Source organism: Pongo abelii, chromosome 2 (assembly GCF_028885655.2).
Source record: "Pongo abelii isolate AG06213 chromosome 2, NHGRI_mPonAbe1-v2.0_pri, whole genome shotgun sequence".
NCBI classification, from domain to species: Eukaryota; Metazoa; Chordata; class Mammalia; order Primates; family Hominidae; genus Pongo; species Pongo abelii.
In genome coordinates, this window is record NC_085928.1 from 848,120 (window position 1) to 860,867 (window position 12,748).

Sequence of the window (12,748 nt, forward strand, 5' to 3'; positions counted from 1 at the left end):
ATACACCATGGAATACTATACAGTCATAAAAAGAAATGAAATCATGTCCTTTGTAGCAACATGGATGGAGCTAGAGGTCATTATCCTAAACAAACTAACGCAGAGACAGAAAACAAAATACCACATGTTCTCACTTATAAGAGGGAGCTAAACATCGGGTACACACAGACACAAAGATGGTGAAAATAAACACTGGGGATTCCAAAAGGAGAGAAGGAGAGAAGGAGGCAAGGATTGAAAAATTACCTGTTGGGTACTATGTTCACTACGTAGGTGATGGATGGGGATCATTAGAAGCTCAAACCTCAGCATCACACAGTATAGCCATGTAGCAAATCTGCACCTGTACCCCTGAATCTAAAATTAAAAAATAGAAATAAAAGAAGTTATAAGAAAAAGAAAATAATATCAACTCTGACAAAGTTTGCACAAATTAAAAATTTACTAGTAAATCATGTTTTTAAAATATTATAGGAAAGGCTGGATGTGGTGGCTCATGCCTGTAATCCCAGCACTTTGGGAGGTTGGGGCTAGTGGGTCACTTGAGGTCAGGAGTTTGAGACCAGCCTGGCCAACATGGCAAAACCCAGTCTCTACTAAAAATACAAAAATTAGATAGGCATGGTGGTGCATGCCTGTAGTTCCAGCTACTCGGGAGGCTGAGGCAGGATAATCACTTGAACTTGGAGGTAGAGGTTGCAGTGAGTCGGGATTACACTACTGCACTCCAGCCTGAGCAACAGAGTGAGACCCTGTCTCACACACACACACACACACACACACACACACAAAATTATAGGAGAAATCTTAAAATATTAGGGAACAGAAACAAAAAATAACTATCTTTAAAAATTATAATATCTGCTTATAGCAATGGCAGAGTAGATTGTTTTTCCTCCTGTAAAAAACAGAAAAGCTGGACAAAATATTATGAAATAATTGGTCTATAGGGATCAGTGATCAGCAAGGCAATTATGGAGCGAAGATCCAGAAGAGAAGGGAGACTAAAGTAGTTAACCTGTTTTTCCCTCAAAGAATCATTGATATTCAAAGCAACAGCTAATAAACTAAGATGATGAGTACAGATTTTTATAGATAATGTAATATCTCCAAATATTGAAAATAAGCACACTTTATGATACTTAAGTTTTATTCCTACATATATGCCCAACAAAAATGTGTATACCTGTGTACCAGAACACATTGACCAGAATTTACACAACAGCATTGAATGAAATAGCCAAATATTAGACACAATCTAAAGTATTTCATACCACATGATTCCCATAATACTAAGTTCAAAAACATGCAAAACCAATCTATGGTGTAAAAGGCCAAAGAAGACACAGGAACTAACTTAAAGCAATTCCTTTTATGTAATAATTTAAGCTTTAAAAGTATAATTATTGCAATTGATTAATCACATCAAATATACTAAAATTTTTGAGTTTATAGTAACACCTCCTCTAAACAAATGAAAAAAAACAAATAAACCTCATTGGTCACCTTGAGAAGTTGCTACAGCTCTAGCTAAATGTTTTGAAAATAGATAAGTGAAGGGAAAGAATCAGGAATTTATTCTGCCTCTCTTTCATGAACCATACTTCAGAAATCCAAATTCACGAGAGAAAGTTCTCCTTTGTAGAAGAATTATAGCTAACAAATGCAGAAGAATAATACACTTGGGGAATTCCCATTTTGCAACCTCTGATGAAATAAAAGATCTAACCAATAATCATTAAAATCATTTTGTTTTGGGTTGATAGAGAACACAATAATGGAAGGCTTGCAATGACAACATCTGAACGGCCAGCAGTGAATATCACTAAAAGTGGAACTATTAAAAACCATAATATAAATACAATGTGCACATCTTGTTTAAATCCTGGTTCAACCAAAGAACAAAATTTTTCAGGCAAATTGGGAATATTGAACACAGACTGACATTAAATAATATCCAACAACTGTTATTAATTTTGCTGCATTAAATAACAGTATTATGGTTAGTTTAAAACAAAGTATTTGCTAACATTATATCCACTAGAAGGTTAATAAGAATGTAGTAATCAGTTGTAGTTTTAACAATGCAGTCATAAAGTATCACTGCAGAAATTAGAAACATGTAATGCCACTCAAACTAAAAAAAAAATTTAAGGTTGAGACAGGTACAAGTGGAAATAAATTTATTTCTTGTCAAATGATAACAAGAACTTAAGAGATTATAACAGACCATCAACAACAAATTATAGGAATAGGGCCCTAATTCAAAATTTTTTAAAAATGTAATAGCAAATTAATTATAACTTATATAGTCATTGTTAAGTTAACCACCAAGGAGGGAAATTTAATCAGAATCTCCATGATGCCAATAATATTCCTAAAGAAAATACATTCGAGTTGCTTCCAAGATGGCCGAATAGGAAGAGCTCCAGTCTGCAGCTCCCAGTGAGACGGACACAGAAGATGGGTGATTTCTGCATTTCCAACTGAGCTACCTGGTTCATCTCATTGGGACTGGTTGGACGGTGGGTGCAGCCCATGGAGGGTGAGCCAAATCAGGGCGGGGCATCACTTCATCCAGGAAGTGCAAGAGGTCAGGGGATTTCCCTCTCCTAGCCAAGGGAAGCCGTGACAGGCTGTACCTGGAGAGATGGTACACTCTTGACCAAATACTGTGCTTTTCCCATGGTTTTAACAACGAGCAGACCAGGACATACCCTCCAATGCCTGGCTTGGTGGGTCCCATGCCCACAGAGCCTTGCTCACTACTAGCACAGCCATCTGAGATCAACCTGTGACACTGCAGCTTGATGTGGGGAGGAGAGTCCGCCATTGCTGAGGCTTGAATAGCTCACAGTATAAACAAAGTGGCCGGAAGCTTTAACTGGGTGGAGCCTGCCACAGCTCAGCAAGGATTACTGCCTCTCTAGATTCCACCTCTGGGGGCAGGGCATAGACCAAAAGGCAGCAGACAGCTTCTGCAGACAAAAACAACCCTGTCTGACAGCTCTGAAGAGAATAATGGTTCTCTCAACATGGCGTTTGAGCTCCGAGAACAGACGGACTGCCTCCTCAAGTCTGTCTTGAGCCTGACCCCCTGTGTAGCCTGACTGGGAGACACTTCCCAGGAGGGGCCTACAGACACCTCAAACAGGTGGGTGCCCCTCTGGGACAAAGCTTCCAGAGGACGAATCAGGCAGCAATATTTGCTATTCTTCAGCCTCTGCTGGTGATACCCAGGCAAATAGAGTCTGGAGTGGACCGCCAGCAAACTCCAACAGACCTGCAGCTGAGGGGCCTGACTGCTAGGAGGAAAACTAACAAACAGAAAGGAACAGCATCAACATCAACAAAAAGGACATCCACACCAAAACCCCATCTGTAGGTCACCATCAAGACCAAAGGTAGATAAAACCACAAATATGGGGAAGAATCAGACCAGAAAAGCTGAAAATTCCAAAAACCAGAGTACCTCTTCTCCTCCAAAGGATTGCAGTCCTCACCAATAAGGGAACAAAACTGGATGGAGAACGTGTTTGACAAGTTGACAGAAGTAGGCTTCAAAAGGTCGGTAATAACAAACTTCTCCGAGCTAAAGAAGCATGTTCTAACACATCACAAGGGAGCTAAAATCCTTGAAAAAAGGTTAGACGAATGGCTAACTAGAATAAACAGTGTAGAAAAGACCTGCAATGACCTGACAGAGCTGAAAACCACAGCACAAGAACTTCGTGATGCATGCACAAGCTTCAATAGCCGATTTAATCAAGTGAAAGAAAGGATATCAGTGATAGAAGATCAAATTAATGAAGTAAAGTGAGAAGACAATATTAGAGAAAAAAGACTGAAAAGAAATGAGCAAAGCCTCCAAGAAATATGGACTATGTGAAAAGACCAAATATACATTTGATTGGTGTACCAGAAAGTGACAGGGAGAATAGAACCAAGTTAGAAAACACTCTTCAGGATATTATCCAGGAGAACTTCCCTAACATAGCAAGGCAGGCCAACATTCAAATTCAGGAAATACAGAGAACACCACAAGGGTACTCCTTGAGAAGAGCAACCCCAAGACACATAACTGTCAGATTCACCAAGGTTGAAATGAAAGAAAAAATGTTAAGGGCAGCCAGAGAGAAAGGTCAGGTTACCCACAAAGGGAAGCCCATCACACTAACAGCGGATCTCTCAGCAGAAACTCTACAAGCCAGAAGAGAGTGGGGGCCAATATTCAACATTTTTAAAGAAAAGAATTTTTAACCCAGAATCTCATATCCAGCCAAACTAAACTTCATAAGTGAAGGAGAAATAAAATCTTTACAGACGAGCAAATGCTGAGAGATTTTGTCACCACCACGCCTGCCTTACAAGAGTTCCTGAAAGAAGCACTAAACATGGAAAGGAACAACCGGTACCAGCCACTGCAAAAACATGCCAAATGGTAAACGTCACTGACACTATGAAGAAACTGGATCAATTAATGGGCAAAATAACCAGCTAACATCCTAATGACAGGATCAAATTCACACATAAAAATATTAACCTTAAATGTAAATGGGCTAAATGCTCCAATTAAAAGACACAGACTCGCAGATTAGAAAAAGAGTCAAGACCCATTGGTGTACTGTATTCAGGAGACCTCTCTCACGTGCAGGGATACACATAGGATGAAAATAAAGGGATGGAGGAAGATCTACCAAGCAAATGGAAAGCAAAAAAAAAAAAAAAAGCAAGGGTTGCCATCTTACTCTCTGATAAAATGGACTTTAAACTGACAAAGATCAAAAGAGACAAAGAAGGCCACACGTAATGGTAAATGGATCAATTCAACAAGAAAAGCTAACTATCCTAAATATATACGCACCCAATACAGGAGCACTCAATTCATAAAGCAAGTCCTTAGAGACCTACAAGGAGACTTAGACTGCCACACAATATTAATAGGAGAGTTTAACACCCCACTGTCAATATTAGACTGATGATCAATGAGACAGAAGGATAGCCAGGACTTGAACTCAGCTCTGGTCCAAGTGGACCTAATAGACATCTACAGAACCCTCCACCCCAAATCAACAGAATATACATTCTTCTCAGCACCACATTACACTTAGTCTAAAATTGACCACATAATTGGAAGTAAAACACTCCTCAGAAAATGTAAAAGAACAGAAATCACAACAAACTATCTCTCAGACCACAGTGCAATCAAATTAGAACTCAGGATTGATAAACTCACTCAAAACCACATAACTACATCAAAACTGAACAACCTGCTCCTGAATGACTACTGGGTAAATAACAAAATGAAAGCAGAAATAAAGATATTCTTTGAAACCAATGAGAACAAAGAGACAATGTACCACAATCTCTGGGACACATTTAAAGCAGTGTGTAGAGGGAAATTTATAGCACTAAATGCCCACAAGATAAAGCAGGAAAGATCTAAAATTGACACCCTAGGCCAGGCGCAGTGGCTCACACCTGTAATCCCAGCCCTTTGGGAGGCCAAGGCAGGTGGATCACGAGTTCAAGAGATCCAGACCATCCTGGCCAACCAATATGGTGAAACCCTGTATCTACTAAAAATACAAAAATTAGCTAGGCATAGTGATGCATGCCTGTAAGTCCCAGCTACTCAGGAGGCTGAGGCAGGAGAATCACTTGAACCCGGGTGGGAGAGGTTGCAGTAAACCGAGATCATGCCACTGTGCTCCAGCCTGGGCGACAGAGCAAGACTCTGTCTCAAAAAAATAAATAAATAAAAATAAAAAAACAAAATCGACACCCTAACATCACAACTAAAAGAACTAGAGAAGCAAGAGCAAACAAATTCAAAAGCTAGCAGAAGGCAAGAAACAACTAAGATCAGAGCAGAACTAAAGGAGATAGAGACACAGAAAAGCCTTCAAAAAATCAATGAATCCAGGAGCTGGTTTTTTGAAACTATCAACAAAATAGATAGACCACTAGCCAGACTAATAAAGAAGAAAAGAGAGAAGAATCAAATAGATTCAATAAAAAATGATAAAGGGGATATCACCACTGATCCCACAGAAATACAAACTACCATCAGAGAATACTATAAACACCTCTAAGCAAATAAACTAGAAAATCTAGAAGAAATGGATAAATTCCTGGTCACATACACCCTCCCAAGACTAAACCAGGAAGAAGCTGAATCTCTGAATAGACCAAAACAGGAGCTGAAATTGAGGCAATAATTAATAGTCTACCAACCAAAAAAAGTCCAGGACCAGTTGGATTCACAGCCGAATTCTACCAGAGGTACAAAGAGGAGCTGGTACCACTCCTGAAACTATTCCAATCAATAGAAAAAGAGGGAATCCTCCCTAATTCATTTTATGAGGCCAGCATCATCCTGATACCAAAGCCTGGCAGAGACACAACAAAAAAACAGAATTTTAGGCCAATATCCCTGATGAACATTAATGCAAAAATCATCAATAAAATACTGGCAAACTAAATCCAGCAGCACATCAAAAAGCTTATCCACCACAATCAAGTCGGCTTCACCCCTGGGATGCAAGACTGGTTCAACATACACAAATCAAAAAACATAATCCATCACATAAACAGAACCAATGACAAAAACCACATGATTATCTCAATAGATGCAGAAAAGGCCTTTGACAAAATTGAACAGCCTTCATGCTAAAAACTCTCAATAAACTAGGTATTGATGGAACGTATCTGAAAACAAGAGCTATTTATGACAAACCCACAGCCAACATCTTACTGAATGGGCAAAAACTGGAAGCATTCCCTTTGAAAACAGACACAGGACAAGGATGCCCTCTCTCACCACTCCTATTCAATATAGTGCTGGAAGTTCTGGCCAGGGCAATCAGGCAAGAGAAAGAAATAAAGAGTATTCAATTAGGAAAAGAGGAAGTCAAATTGTCTCTGTTTGCAGAGACATGATTGTATATTTAGAAAACCCCATCGTCTCAGCCCAAAATCTCCTTAAGCTGATGAGCAACTTCAGCAAAGTCTCAGGATACAAAATCAGTGTGCAAAAATCACAAGCATTCCTATACACAACAGACAAACAGCCAAATCATGAGCGAACTCCCATTCACAATTTCTACAAAGAGAATAAAATACCTAGGAATCCAACTTACAGGGATGTGAAGGACCTCTTCAAGGAGAACTACAAACCACTGCTCAATGAAATAAAAGAGGACATGAACAAATGGATGAACATTCCATGCTCATGGATAGAATCAATATCGTGAAAATGGCCATACTTCCCAAGGTAATTTATAAATTCAATGCCATCCCCATCAAGCTACCAATGACTTTCTTCACAGAATTAGAAAAAAACTACTTTAAATTTCATATGGAACCAAAAAAGAGCCTGCATAGCCAAGACAATCCTAAGCAAAAAGAACAAAGCTGGAAGCATCACATACCTGACTTCAAACTATACTACAAGGCTACAGTAACCAAAACAGCATGGTACTGGTACCAAAACAGATATATAGAAAAATGGAACATAACAGAGGCCTCAGAAATAATACCACACATCTACAACCATCTGATCTTTGACAAAAACAAGCAATGGGGAAAGGATTCCCTATGTAATAAATGGTGCTGGGAAAACTGGCTAGCCATACGTAGAAAGCTGAAACTGGATCCCTTCCTTACACTTTACACAAAAATTAACCCAAGATGGATTAAAGACTTAAATGTCATATGTAAAACTATAAAAACCCTAGAAGAAAACCTAGGCAATACTATTCAGGACATAGACATAGGCAAAGACTTCATGACTAAAACAGCAAAAGCAATGGCAACAAAAGCCAAAATAGACAAATGGGATCTCATTAAACTAAAGAGCTTCTGCACAGCAAAATGAACTATCATCAGAGTGAACAGGCAACCTACAGAATGGGACGTTTTTGCAATCTACCCATCTGACAAAGGATTAATATCCAGAATCTACATAGAACTTAAACAAATTTACAAGAAAAAAACAAACAACCCCATCAAAAAGTGGGCAAAGGGTATGAACAGACACTTCTCAAAAGAAGACATTTATGCAGCCAAAAGACATTAAAAAATGCTCATCATCACTGGTCATCAGAGAAATGTAAATCAAAACCACAATGAGATACCATCTCACACCAGTTAGAATGGTGATCATTAAAAAGTCAGGAAACAACAGAAGCTGGAGGGGATGTGGAGAAATAGGAATGCTTTTAAACTGTTGGTGAGACTGTAAATTAGTTCAACCATTGTGGAAGACAGTGTGGCGATTCCTCAATGATCTAGAACTAGAAATACCATTTGACCCAGCGATCCTATTACCATCCAAAGGATTATAAATCATGCTACTATAAAGACACATGCACTCATATGTTTATTGCGGCACTATTCACAATAGCAAAGACTTGGAACCAACCCAAATGTTCATCAATGACAGACTGGATTAAGAAATGTGGCACATATACACCATGGAATACTATGCAGCCATAAAAAATGATGAGTTCGTGTCCTTTGCAGGGATATGGATGAAGCTAGAAACCATCATTCTCAGTAAACTATCGCAAGAATAAAAAACCAAACACCACATATTCTCACTCATAGGTAGGAATTGAACAATGAGAACACATGGACACAGGAAGGGGAACATCACACTCTGGGGACTGTTGTGGGGTGGGGGAAAGCGGGAGGGATAACATTGGAAGATATACCTAATGCTAGATGACGAGTTAGTGGGTGCAGTGCACCAGCATGGCACATGTATACATATGTAACTAACCTGCACATTGTGCACATGTACCCTAAAACTTAAAGTATAATAATAATAAATAAATAATAAAAAAATTTAAAAAAACAGCATTTTTTAAATTTTTAATTTTTATTACTATTTGTCACTTTTATTTCTGGAACAATTTTTCTGGAAGACTCTGAGTTTTCATCATTTTATTCTTGTATGGTAGAGTATCACAGAGCCTAGTGCAGTAAACTAGGATTGTGAACTAAGTGGCACTTATATAACGGTTTCAATTATTGTCGGTTATTCAATGGAATTTAGGTGTAGGGTCCCTGGAAAATAATAAATTTTCAAAGATTAAATGTTCAGAAAACAAGGAAGTAAAATGTTTTTAAAGAAATCAACCATGGATGATGTGAAGACACTTCAATTGGACCCAAATCCAAGTAAACATTGTACAAAGCTGGGTTTCTTCACATAGTGCTCAGTGACCACCCTGACCACTAGCCCTCTGATGAAATGGCAGAGCCATGGCTAACCACAAGACTTGTTGACTTGTTTATGCAAAGGGTGAAAAAATAAATGATTTGACATTTCCCTTTGGAACTGTTTACTTCCTTATAACTCTTCTCAGTGCATGCATGACTTCTTTATTTCTCAAGCTGTAAATAAATGGGTTTAGCAGGGGAATTACAATCGTGTAAAACAGAGAATACACTTTGTCTTGCTCTTCAGCTAAGCCAGATGCAGGACGCACATACATGAAGATCAGAGTTCCATAGCACAATGAGACAGAAAGCAGATGGGCGCTGCATGCGGAGAAGGCTTTGCTTCTGCCCTTTTCAGACTTTTTTTTTTCAGAATATCAAAGAGCACACGAGTATAAGAGATTATGATAGTCGTTAAAGTGGATATTTGTATAAAAGGACCAAAAATAAATATCATTAGTGCGTTAATAGATGGATCATTGCATGAAATTTTGAACAGTTGTAAAACTTCACAGTAGAAATAATGTATTATGTTAAACCTGCAGAAAGTTAGTCGCAATAGTCAACTCACATGAACCAGGGGATGCAGGAAACCCATTACATATGAAATGCTTATCAACTGAGCGCTGAGTTCGTTGGACATCGCCGCTGGATAAAGCAAGGGATTACATGTGGCTACACAGCGGTCATAGGCCAACACCAGCAGGAGGAAGCATTCTGTAGTTGCTCTGGAAGCAAAAAAGTAAAACTGGGTGATGCACTCAGCTAGGGATATCATTGCAGTCTTGTCTAAGAAATTGACCAGCATCCTAGGGGTTACAGAGGTTGAAGTACAAGCATCTGAAAAGGCTAAACCACCAAGGAATAAGTACATGGGCATGTGAAGACGGGGGTCCTTCCAAATTAGAACTATCAGTCCAAGGTTGCCCACCATGGTGATGAGATAGACCATCAAAAACACAACAAAGAAGAGGACGTGCAGCCATGGTCGATCCGTAAGTCCTGTGAGACCAAACTCTGTCACAAGAGTCTTATTTCCCTCTGATATATCCATACTCATCACTGTAATAAGAAAACATGTTACAAAGGCAATCACTAAAGATAACACAAAGCGGTGGCATTTTATTGTATTTATACCTTTGAGTTTCCCATTAAATTAACGGTTTTTAAAGTCTAACTTACATCCCTTAGTAAAATCTGTTTACAAAGTGTGTGTTTAGGTATTTGACACTAAAACTGGAAAATACTGAAATGAATGCATATATTTGAGGTGTAGGGGAAGCAAAATTTTGCCTCTACTCTCTCAGCGTTTTCAGCTGGCCTGAGAATCAGATGGACATAAGCCAGATTCAGAAGAGAAAAGCATACAAATGTATAGAAGTTTTACATAACATAAAAGTCCTCATAAGTAAATGAAGACCTGAACATGTGGCAAAACCTAAAGGCTTTCATACCAGGTTGAACAAAGAGAAGCAATTGTGGAAAAGCAGCTAAATTATGTAGCGAGGTAAAAGGAAGATTAGAATTATTTTAACAAGCGTTGTTTGTATAGAATTCTCTTGGATAGAATTCATTAAAAAATGAAAATAATGTTTCATTTCTTCTGGTACAGGGAGGGCATCTTTTACATGGGAATTTTTAATCGCCTGTTTTGAGGAAGAAGAGGTGAAATTAGAATGCCCTTCTTCCATCTGCTGTTTCTTTATGTACTTTTAGCTCAAAATAATCCATCTGCCAAAGTGGCGTATTTTGGTGTGGCATATTCTACCACCCTCCAGAGGGAATATTAAAACCATGTGGAAGACCATTGCAATGGAAAAAGATGCAAATCCAAAACCATTGCATGAGAAAGAGAATTAGGCTAATCATTGAATATAGGCATAGCTACCTAATTTTTATGGCATGGCAAAAGAATTCATAAACAATGGGAAAGGACAAAACATGTTGGAAAAATATCTGTAACGTAATTTGCATTAATACTTATAAAAACATATACACAACACATATACTCTCTTACAACTTGGCAGGAACAAGTAGACAACCCAATGAAAAAAATGGATGAAAAATATGAACAGATATGTTTACCATGACTATATAAATATGTTAAAAAAACCCAATAAATATATGAAACAATGTTCAACCTCCTTAATAAATAAGGATATTTTTTAAATTGCTGCATCATTTTTGCTTGTCAAATAAACAAAAAAGTAAAATGAGAAATAATATCTACTGATGATAGAAAGGTGAAAAAGAAATCTAAAATAACGGACATAAATTTTAGCTGCCTTTCAAAGCTGACATTATCTATAAAAATTAGTAATTTATATATCTTTGATCTAACAATCTCACTTCTGGATATATATTCTAGAAATATTGTCACCAGACACAAACGTGAAACACAAGGATACCTAATAAAGCATCGTTCATGAAGGCAAAGCCAGGAAACAAAAAGAATACTCATCAATTATAGAATGACTGAATAAATTATGGTACAGTCTGACTGTGGAATAGTCTTCAGATATAAAGAAAATGGATTTGAGCTGTACCCATTAAAAATCGGAGCGTTTTCTCAATGCATTATTAAGTAAAAAAATCAAAATAGAAAGAAGTATAAATTACGTAGTTCCATTTATATTATTTTTAATTTTTTGTTTATAAATATAAATAAATATGATATGAACATAGATAAAGATTAATTTTTTTCTGTAACTTATAAACTATCTTTGAAAGAATTTCCAGTGTAGAGGTTCCCAAATGTTTTGGGGTAAATGTATACAAAATGATGATTACCTGCATGTTAGTGGAAATAAGAATAATAAAATGCTATTTTTACCTTTAGTAAGGAATATTTGGCATTGTTAGTTCTAATGTAAAATTAGTAATAAATAATCTGTAAATTTTTCTTAGAAAATATCTATTAATGATCTTTTATGTTTCATGATAATTTACATTTAAATATTTGGTAATAGACAACTGTTGAGAGCAGGAATGATTTTTTGAAATAGTCAAAAATATCTGGAAATTATGTAAGATAGATCCAAGTATAGTTGTTGTTGTTTTCATAGTTTTTTCATATACTTTCAACACTTTTCTTACTAAATTTTACTCATAAGGGTTTCATAGGTTTTATTGCTATTATGAATATGGTATCTGATATTTTCATGAAGTAATAAGATTGATTTTCTTCTATGACTTGGTTATAAACTATCTCTGAAAAAATACCTAGAGTAGAATTTCCCAAATATTTTGAAATGACCATATAATCTCCTTTGTTCCTTGAAAGAGAAACAAAGATATATTTAACACAAAAATTGAGTTGAAATAAATTATAACATTCATTGAAGAAAACAATTTCATAATTTCATAGCCATATTTATAATAAATAGAAATGTAATACCAGAATGAATTAGACGAATTTAGTTTATTTAAACAGTAGGAACAATGATAAGTTGTTATTCTCCATCTTCACTAAGCTGAACAAAAGGTTTAATAAGTTTAAAAAACTAAACACTTACCCATA

The 12,748-nt window shown here is 36.9% G+C and overlaps 1 protein-coding gene and 1 pseudogene across 1 annotated transcript; both read right to left on the reverse strand.

Moving 5' to 3' along the window:
* LOC100449473 (olfactory receptor 5AC1-like) overlaps nucleotides 1–12,748 on the reverse strand; it is a 42,441-nt pseudogene that overhangs the window by 6,676 nt on the left and 23,017 nt on the right.
* LOC100449828 (olfactory receptor 5AC2-like) lies at nucleotides 9,351–10,308 on the reverse strand. The gene is given in 2 exon segments (XM_024244289.2): nucleotides 9,351–9,596; nucleotides 9,599–10,308. Coding segments are annotated over 2 exon segments (936 nt in total). The 5' UTR covers nucleotides 10,289–10,308.